The sequence below is a fragment of the Sturnira hondurensis genome, unplaced genomic scaffold, assembly GCF_014824575.4.
Source record: "Sturnira hondurensis isolate 20B ecotype Veracruz unplaced genomic scaffold, ASM1482457v3 Scaffold0007797, whole genome shotgun sequence".
NCBI lineage: Eukaryota > Metazoa > Chordata > Mammalia > Chiroptera > Phyllostomidae > Sturnira > Sturnira hondurensis.
In genome coordinates, this window is record NW_028080428.1 from 1,318,279 (window position 1) to 1,328,144 (window position 9,866).

Consider the following 9,866-nt stretch of genomic DNA (forward strand, 5'->3'; position numbering starts at 1 on the left):
GTCACTGGGGACGTCAGCGCAGCCCTGGGTACTACCTCTCCCGCTTCACCTGCACAGCCTTTTTGGCTGGACCCTCAACTTCCTGAGCCCCCCAAGTGGAGATGAGGCCCTGGCGGGTGGGCTGGTTGGAGCATCGTCCAGTACATAGAGGTTCCGGTTTTGATCCCTTGTCAGGGCACTTATCTAGGCTGCGGGTTCAGTCCCAGGTCCAGGCACAGACAGAAAAGAACTGGTTGATGTTCTTCTCTTGCATTGATGTCTCTCTCTTTCCCTCTTCTCTCTCTTCCACTCTCTCCAAAAAGCACTGAGCAAATGGCCTTGGGTGACGATAAAATAAAATTAAATAAATAAATAAATAAACAAACAAACCCTGGAGACCAAGGGCCCGACGGGCAGCCTCGTAGCTGCCAGGTGAGCTCACCCAGACCTGGACTGGAAAGTGCCTCTGGGCTCTCAGAATGCTTAGTCCCCAGCCCCCCAAGCCCACCCCCCCAGAGACTGGCTGCCTCCCGACGCCCCACCTGGGTGGCTAATAGCCAGGTCAGTCTCACCACGTGCAAAACCAGACCATCGACTCCCCTCAACCTGCTTCTGTCCCCACCCATGTCCCCAGCGGGAGGCTGTCCTTTTCCTCCCCTCCCAGAACTCATGTCCAACCCACTCAAACCAACACACCCCGAGCGCAAGCACCTCACCCCAACAGCCCTGCCACCCTGCCCGAGCCTCGTCTTCACTCGTGGGGAGCACACACCGCCACCAGGGGGCTCTCCCCCAGCAGCCCCGAAGGGCTGGTCCTCACCCGTGTCTCATCGTGTCGCCCCCTGTACGCATCTCCATGTGCTGGCCTGGGACCGCTCTACCCTCGTGTATTGCCACTCCTTCCTTCGGTCTTGCCACTGCAGCCACACTGGCCTCCTCACGACCCCTAGTGCACACTGGGTACATGCTCACCCCAGGACCTTCCTGCTCGCTCTTCTCTCTTCCCAGAATGCACTTCGCCCAGGCATCTGGGTGCCTTGTTCCCTCACCCAACCAGGTCTCTGCTGATGTCACCTCCAGAGACATTGTCCCTTACTCTACCCCTCTGCCACTCTGCTTCTCTGCAAGGAATGTCTGTTTCTATTCAGCACATTGTATCCATTTAATTCCTGGCCTGTGTCCCCTCTCCCATGGCATGTCCTTCCACAGAGGCCAAGGCAGGGACTTTTCTTGTGTGTCCACTGCTGCTCCTCTGGGGTCTAGAGCAGAAGCCGGTCCACCTTCACTCAGCGATCCCCCTCAACGAATGAATGAGTCCCCATAATAATAAGAGAAGAGCAGACCACACCCTCCCGGAGACCGAGGGAATGGTCCGGCCAGGAAATGAGAAGGGGTGGTTAGGACACGGGAACGGCCCATTTAGGAACAACCAGATAGCCATTTGCAGTGACAGGCACAGATTCTGAGGTTACAGTCCCCCCGGCGTGGGAAACAAGACTCAGCAGAAGGACTGAGGAGCGGAACGAATTTGACCAGTGAGCTGAATCGGGCGCTGGACGTTGGAGCTGCCCACCTCCCAGCAGGGGCAGGGAGATTCTGATGAACCCTCAGCTGAGTGTGTAATAAGTAACTGAGACACCTGCTCCCTCATCCATTTGACCTGTACTGATTGTGTGCCTACTGTGTGTCAGGTTGCTCCAGGTGACTGAGGTACAGCACCGCACAGAACAGGGCTACCTTTAAGGAGCTCACAGTGCAGGGCTGGGCAGCCAGCCAGGAAGGAGCTGGATGTGGAGTGATGAGGCTGCGGGGTGCCGGGAAGTGCGATGGCGAGAGAGGAGCCTGCAGCCCCTGGCAGCCCTGGGCAGACCCAGCCCCCACCCCCCCAGCCCTCAGAGACCATGCTGCTGGCCTGGCCTCCAGCCCACGCAGGGCAGGGGCTGCGGGTCTTTTGCATTTGCTCCCTCAGATGCATGTTACACTTTGTGGAGGAAATGATTTCTAACCCTCATTCCACAAGTCCTACCTGGTTACACGTTAATTCCAGTCATGTTAACTTAAGTCTCCACTCTCTCCATGTCCCAAATTCATCTCCCTGTGATCCAGGGTCCCCTGCATCTCTGGGGAAGTGCCAGGAGCTTCAGGGTCATCACACCCAGCCTCAGGTCCCAGGTGCAGCCAATCAGAGTGACTGTGGCTGGGCGGAGCCCCAGAGGACCTGGCCAGGAGTCGGTGAAGTGGAGGGGCCCTTGCTGCCTCCAGAGAAGCAGGTCCTCAGGGTGGGCTCCGTGGCACTGAGCTGACCTGTGTGACACGGGAACCTCCTCTAGTCCCCTGGGGAGCTCCATGGCCTTTTCAGAACTCTTGGACCAAGTGGGAAGCCTGGGCTGGTTCCAGGGTCTCCAAACAGTGGCCTTGGTGGTCCCCATCATGTGGCTCAACACTCACAGCTTGGTGGAAAACTTCTCAGGCGCCGTGCCCAGCCACCGCTGCTGGGCGCCCCTCCTGGACAACAGCACCGCCCAGGCCAGTGGCCTGGAGGCCCTGGGCCCTGAGGCCCTCCTGGCTGTGTCCATCCCACTGGGGCCCAACCATGGGCCCCACCAGTGTCGCCGCTTCCGCCACCCTCAGTGGCAGCTCCTGGACCCCAACGCTACAGCCACCAACTGGAGCGAGGCAGCCACAGAGCCCTGTGTGGATGGTTGGGTCTATGACCACAGCACCTTCACCTCCACCATCGTGGCCGAGGTAAGGGCCTCCCCAACACCCCCCACCCCCCACATCCTGGCACCTTAGAGGCCAAAGTCACTGCCCCAAGTTGGCAGGACTCAGAATGGCCCAGTCCCGGGAGGCTTCCCCACTCGCCATGAGCTTCCAGCCACCCTACTGGCCACCCTTCCAGCCACCCCTCTATGGAGGGGTTGGTGGCAGAAAGCAGCCTACAAAGGCCCTGGCTGGTGGAACAGAAGGTGATACTGAGTGGGCACCCAGGGTTCCCCTTCTGCCACTTATCAGCAGTGGCCTGGGCAGCTCTCTCCCACGCCTGCCATTGCCCTGCCAGTCACAGGGATTCAGGGAATGTTCGATAGATTCCCAGAGGCGACCCACTGGGGTCATGAGACAAATCACAAGAACGTGGGGAGGTGGCTCTTCCCAGCCAGCGGGAAGGAGCTCTTGGTGCAGAAGCAGAAGGCAGTGGGCAGAGGAACCAGCTCCAGCAAGGCAGGGGAGGTCAAGTGAGGGGAGAAGGCTTGACCCCCAACAGGAAGGCAAAAGGGAGCCATGGAGCAGCTTAGGCAATGGCTGACAACCATCACTGTCCCACAGGGCACCTACAGCCCTAGAGTCGCCCAGCTGACCACCCACACCCAGCTCCCCAGGTCCCCCCCCCTCACTCCTCTGCCGCCTCCCACCTGGGCCTCCCTTACCTCCTGAGCTCAGCTCCCCCCCTCTCACACCAGTGGGACCTGGTGTGTGACTCCCAGGCCCTGAAGACCATGGCCCAGTTCATCTTCCTGGCTGGGGTCCTGGTGGGAGCCGCCATCTTTGGCAGAGCCTCTGACAGGTGCGTACCTCCCACCCATGCCCATATCCACGGGCCTGGTTGGCCTCGCCACCCCCTTGCTCCTAGATGCCTGGGTGTGGGTCTTGCTCCTGCCCCCTCCAGCCGTACAGTGAGCTGGCTTGGGCCCTCTCTGGGCCTTGAATTCCCTGACTCTCCTCGGGGGCTGCCGAGGGTCTTGCTCTTCTCAAACATTCACTGCTGAAGCCTGCTCAGCCACAGGCCTGCCTCCAGCTGCTGCTTGGGTGCTTCTGCTGACGGAGAGCTCATTTCCTGCCCAGACTGCCTTCCTGCCCACTCGTGCTCACAATCCCTGAGTGGATGAAGTTGGGGCTCTGGCCCCCAGTGTCATTTTCTCATCCCCTCTGCTCCATGTGCAGGGCGGGCTCTGGTGGGCCAGGCCCTGTGGCCAATGCCATGGCTGGCTGAGGACCTGGCTCCCTGGTGCATGTGTCACAGGTTTGGGCGCAGGCTGGTGCTGACCTGGAGCTACCTGCACATGGCTGTGTGGGGCACAGCGGCAGCCTTTGCCCCAACCTTCTCTGTGTACTGCCTTTTCCGCTTCCTGGTGGCCGTGCCTTCTGCAGGCATTATGATCAACACTGCCATTCTCAGTAGGTGCCCCTGCCCTGGGACCAAGCAGGGAAGGCTCTGGAAGGCTTCAGGGATAACCTGTATGGCTTCCTTGCAGTGATGGAGTGGACGTCTGAGGAAGCCCGAACCTTGGCGATGACTTGCAACTCCCTGGGATACAGCCTGGGGATTGTGCTGTTGTCCGCAGTGGCCTATGGCCTGCGTGACTGGATGCTGTTGCAGCTGACCCTCTCTGTCCCCTTCTTCCTCTTCTTTGTGTACTCCTGGTGGGTGTCATCCCACACCTCATGCAAGCCTCTACCCAGGGGAGCAGGCAGCACTCCTCTGGGGCTGCAGGCGGTGAGGGGTGCAGGGCTGAGGCGGGTAACAGGAGCCTGGCACAGGTGGCAGCCTCGGGCCTCGATGGTCACCCACTGGTCCAGGTGTTCAGGATGCATCTCCTTCATCTGCTCCTCCTGCTCCTCAAGGGAGCTTTCTTCTCCCTTCTGCATTCTCCCCCCTTCCTTCCCATCACCCTTCATGACCCCTGTCCCCACCCTGCCTGACAGGATGGGTGCCCAATGTGCCCACGGCTCTTCCTTCAAACACTGCTGCCCCAAACCACCTCCTTCCCCACCTTCCCTGGCCACCAGCCTCCTGCTTCCAGCAGCCTGTGTGACATTACCACAATTGGTGTCCCAGCACCAAAATGTATCATCTCCTCACCTGCAACTCCCCAAGGCTCCCCAGGGACCCTGGCGTTGGCAGCTGCCCCTCCCACTGCTACTGGAGTCAGTGGCCACAGCTCCTCCCTCTCCCTCCCCGACCCCCGCCCTTGGGTCCCAAAGGGCACTGGATCTGGTCAGCTCCACCTCTCCTGGGCACCTTGAATCCTCCCTCAGCCCCCTGTCCTGCAAACTCCAAAGGACCTCAGGTTGCTAGTGGGTGTGATGCAAGTGACCTCACCCTGCTGCTGCTCCCAGGCAAAGCGTGTCTGGCTGGTGACCTGCAGGACCAAAGCCGGGGGGTAGAAGCTGGGTGGGAGCGGTGGGCACCCCAGGGACCTGGGCCAGCTAGGCAGACAGTACAGGAGGTCTGGACTTGATATTGAGGGGATGGGAGCCAGGTTAGTGTGAGAGTCAGGGTCCTGCCTTGGGGATGGGGCACCAAATGACACCCAGACAGTGGCTGCTGTTGTCTCAGCTTGGACAAGAGGGACAAAGTGAGGCAAGGGACATGGGGCCAGTGGAGCACAAGAGCTACTAGGTGACAAGAACTGCTGACAAATGGGGAAGGGAGTGGACTGGGGATGTGGGGACCAAAGACCCTGCTCCAGACTTGAGCCCCAGGCAGGTATGAAGCCATCTGCAGGGAGGCACAAGGGGAGAGGAGCCAGCTCAGGCAGGAAGGTTCAGGCCAGAGCGGGGAGCATGGGGCTGTGTGACCCGTGGGAAGTGTCCGGTCGTGGATCAAGGGCCCTGGCAGGCCCCTAGCCTGTGATGGGCTGGCAGGACAGTGCTCCTGAACCACGGGGGTGTGAGAGCAACCGTGCTGCACCCAGGGCCACCTAGGCCCACCCAGGCCCAGCTCCCAAGACAGGCAGGGGAAAGGCCCTGGGGTCAGGAGCCAGGCAGGAAGGGGAGAACAGGGACCCCCAAACTCAACCCAGTAGAGGGAGAAGAAGAGAGGAGAGAGGAAAGACAGCCTGCTGGGGAAGGAGGGTGGCTGAGTAGCTGTGGCCACCACATGTCACAGTGTCCCTAGCTGCCCACCCACAGACCTTACCACACTGAGCAGTGAGGCCACCTCCTTGGTCAGAGGGGGGAAGAGAGGCAATGAGGCTTGCGTAGGCCCGACCCAGGGCTGACAATGCAGCCAGGCCCTGGGGGCCACAGGCAGTGACCCTCCACTTGTCCCTCGCCCCCACCCCAGGTGGCTGGCAGAGTCAGCAAGATGGCTCCTCATGACAGGCAGGCTGGAGAAGGGCTTGCAGGAGCTGCAGAGGGTGGCCGCCATCAACGGGAAGAGGGCAGTGCGGGACACACTGACCAAGGAGGTGAGCCAGGCCAGAGCCTTCCCCCAGGGCTGGACCTTCAGACCCACCCCCTGACCTTGCACAGGGCTTCTGGGTGGCCAACCTAGGGCTCCAGGCCCCTAGGATAAGGGCCCTGAGAGCCGGCCTGCCTGGAGCCCCAATGCTAACAGTGCGCTCCCCTCGCCCAAAGGTCTTGCTTTCAGCCCTGCAGGAGGAGCTCAGTGTGAGCCAGGCTCCCTCCAGCCTATGCACCCTGTTTCGCACCCCTGGACTGCGCCTCCGCACTTGTGCCTCCACTCCGAGCTGGTAGAGGTCTCTCAACCCCCACCCCTCCTGGGCTCCAGCTCAGTGCTGGCAGCCAGGGAACTTGGAATCAGGGCTCCGGCTGGTCCCACTGGCCCACAGGGGCCCCAGGACAAGCCCTGTAGCCCTGGCACCTCTATCAGTCAGGCAGGCCAGCCCAGGTGGGCTCAGGTGGCAGACAGTCCCTGCAAGAGTAGTAAGGAGGACTCGGACTACAGGCAGAGACGAACAGCCCAGGACGCTGAGAAGGCAGTCGGAGAACGCACTCCCACCAGCGCTGGGAGGACTCCGGGAGGAAAAGGGGCACTCCCCAACCCCAGGAGTCAGGGCCACTCAGCAGAGACTGAAACCACCCATGCTCCAAGGGAGTGGAGATGCCGCCATCGACAGGACGCAGCCACTGCCAGAGAGGGCATCTAGGAGACTGAGGGAGGAATATGAAGGCTCCTCCTCTGGTCCCGCCTCCAGCCTCCCACCAGTGCCTTCCATTGGCCAATCGTAATGAGGGGCAGCATGGCAAAGCACCCTGGGAAGTGTAGTCTGCAGAGACCACCCTCTACCATACAGAGCCTACAGCGGGAGGAGAGAGAGGGTGTGAGGACCATCCAGACATTGAACAGCTCACTCCTCAGCCGGATTCTACCTGTCCCGCCCCCAGGTTTGCCTTTGGCTTCACCTTCTATGGCCTGGCCTTGGACCTGCAGGCCCTGGACAGCAACATCTTCCTGTTCCAGGTCCTCATTGGCGTCCTTGACATTCCAGTCAAGATAGGTACCCTGATGCTGCTGAGGTGTCTGGGCCGCCGCCCCATACAGGCAGCATCTCTGGTGCTGTCAGGGCTCTGCATCCTGGCCAACGTGCTGGTGCCCCTTGGTGAGCAGACAGGCCTGGGGCACATCACTGCCACCATAGGCACCCACCCAGGGAGGAGGTGGGTGCTGAGCCAGGACCTGTGACCTCTTGCTCCCTCCTCAGAGGATGCCATTCCAGTACAGGGGCCCAGTTAGGAAGGAGGCTTCAGGGGTGACTAGGAGAGGTGGTGGTGGTCTGTCCTGGGCACTGGGAGCAGGGATGGAGTGGGGCAGCGCATGGCGGCACTGTAGAGATAAAATAAGACCTCAGAGATGGACAGTGTCAGGGAGGACTTCTGGATTCTGGCTCTGGCTGTCTGCGTGGGGAGCAGATTGGGGGCATCAGAGAAAGTGGCTATGAGGTCACTTAGGACATGGTGCCTGTGTAAGGTCTGGGGACACCCAAACGGAGGTGACTCACAGACACTGAAAGGTCAGGAAGAGCTTTCATCTGACCCTTGGCCCCCACTCCCATCCCTACTAACACTGTCTCTACTACAGAGATGAGGTACCTGCGTTCAGCCCTAACCTTGCTGGGGCTTGAGTGTATAAGTGTCACCTTCACCTGCATGACTATCTACACTGGGGAGCTCTTCCCCACTGTGCTCAGGTGAGGCTGTGCCTGGGCCCAAGAAGGGGGCTGCCCTGAGTTGGGACTGCATGGTGGGGTTGTGTCCGCAGACCTAGACATCTGTGCCTTGTGTCTCTCTTCCCTGTGGTCTCAGGGATGGTTGCCCATGTGTCTCTGTCTAGCCGGACCCACTGGACCTCCCTGGGCAGAGTAGGGCTGGTCAGAGTGGGAGGCCCGGGCCATGAGTAGGCAGCGTGGCCCCTCACAGGTACACCTGTGCCAACAGGATGACCGCCACAGGCCTGAGCCAGGTCGGGGCCCGCGGGGGAGCCATACTGGCGCCTCTGGTGCGGCTGCTGGGCAAACACCACCCCACACTGCCCCTGCTGGTGTACGGGGCTGTGCCAGTGCTGAGCAGCGTGACTGTACTGCTGCTGCCTGAGACCCAGAGCCTGCCGCTGCCCGACACCATCCAAGATGTGCAGAACCAGTGAGTGGGCCCAACCCCGGGATCAACATCTTCTCCTTCTGGAGAATCCCAGAACAGGGTGGCCTGGCCACCCTCCCCCATCACTGGACAAAAGTAGAGGCCCAGAGAGGGATAGCACTGTCCGAGACACTGCTTGAGAGAGTGGAGGCCAAGGCCCAGGTCTCCCAGCTGACAGTGTGGAGTGTGAGCCCTGCTCTTTATTCCACCATTGGAGGCCCTAATGGCCCAGCCACCCACAGCTCCACCTTGGGAGAGGTCAAGGGGGAAAGAGTATAGCCCTCTGTAAGATGGAGAACCCAGGGTGCAATGGCCATTGCTGGGTGTCCTCACTGACCCAGACTCTGTTACTAAAATCCCGTGTCACTGCCCACCCACCTCCATGGTATGCTCGGGGAGCTCGGGGAGCTCAGTCCTGGGCCCCTGAGAGCAGCAGTGTCTCTGAGTCCTCAGGATGGTTCAGGTGCCAGGGTCAGGGGGCGCTGCACCTCGAGACCCAACCCCTTGCTGTCTTTCCTGAACAGGGCAGTGAAGAAAGCAACACCCCGCACCCGGGAGCATCCTGTTGTAAGATCCACACAGTTTTAATCTTCCCTCAAGAAGAACCTTCTGTTCTCTGCAGAAGGCAGGTGATCAAAGGACTCAGTTTTCAGCCCAGCCTCTTCCTGTCTGAGGAGGCGCCTTCAACACACTAAGGGAGAAGGACGGTGTGGTGGACAGGGGCCACCTAGCCCCGACTCTCGCTGCAAAGAGGAGCTAGACCCAGGTCCGGGAGGGTCCTGCCTGTGCACCCTGAGCTCTCTACTCTTGGTGCCCAGGCTTGAGGCGGACCATCCCCTATGGTCATGACCTCTTCAGCTTCTCTCTGCAGCCTGAGGGCTCTGCACAGGTACTGTGATCTTGGCTCCTCAGGTTCACCACAAGGTGGCTCTGGACCCCTCACACCTCTCCATATTCCAGCCACGCTACGAGTCCTGTCTGTACCCATATCTTGTCCCTGGAATCCCCCTGCCACCTTCTCCACAGTCCCACTCTCAGTCTCCTAAACCCAGGCCAATGTCCTCATTCCAGGAACCCAAAGCCCAGCCTGAGGATAGAATGAAACCTGTACCCACAGCTGGGGCCATATGCCTGTGTCCCACCCTGCCAACCTGGGAGCCCCCAGAGGGTTGGGATGTCCCCAGCTGCCACACAGAGCCAGCGGAGGATCATCGGTGGGAGGGAGGAAAGAGAGCGAATAAAGGAACAAAGGACTGGACCTTGCAGACTACTCGATTGGCCCAGCAAATGCCCAGGCACAGGCCCCTTGCTGGCGTGGCCCTTTCCCAGGCCAGCTTTCCTGCCCAGAGAGTCCACCTGGGCTGCTGCCCTTTGTGGCCCCTGTGGTGGGCCATGTGCCACACTGGGCACATCAGGCTCTCATCTCATTTCATCTTTTCCTGAATCCTTCCAGGTAGACTTTGCCCTTTTTCACGGAGGGGAAACTGAGGCTCAGGGACACTGAC

The 9,866-nt window shown here is 60.4% G+C and overlaps 1 protein-coding gene across 4 annotated transcripts; it reads left to right on the top strand.

Annotated features, from left to right (window-relative positions):
* The first annotated feature begins 2,054 nt into the window (after positions 1 to 2,054).
* SLC22A12 (solute carrier family 22 member 12) lies at positions 2,055 to 9,618 on the top strand. 4 transcript variants are annotated; one of them, XM_037053080.1, is made up of 11 exons: positions 2,055 to 2,727; positions 3,441 to 3,544; positions 4,001 to 4,155; positions 4,233 to 4,401; positions 6,047 to 6,170; positions 6,340 to 6,455; positions 7,111 to 7,325; positions 7,805 to 7,913; positions 8,161 to 8,364; positions 8,886 to 8,990; positions 9,433 to 9,618. In XM_037053080.1, the coding sequence occupies exons 1-10, from the start codon at positions 2,326 to 2,328 to the stop codon at positions 8,947 to 8,949; spliced, it is 1,662 nt and encodes a 553-aa protein (XP_036908975.1). In that variant the 5' UTR covers positions 2,055 to 2,325; the 3' UTR covers positions 8,950 to 8,990; positions 9,433 to 9,618. The 4 variants fall into 4 exon arrangements, with proteins under 4 accessions (XP_036908975.1, XP_036908976.1, XP_036908977.1 ...); XM_037053081.1 differs by lacking the exon at positions 9,433 to 9,618 and adding an exon at positions 9,274 to 9,426; XM_037053083.1 differs by lacking the exon at positions 2,055 to 2,727 and adding an exon at positions 3,118 to 3,215.
* Positions 9,619 to 9,866: the final 248 nt, after the last annotated feature.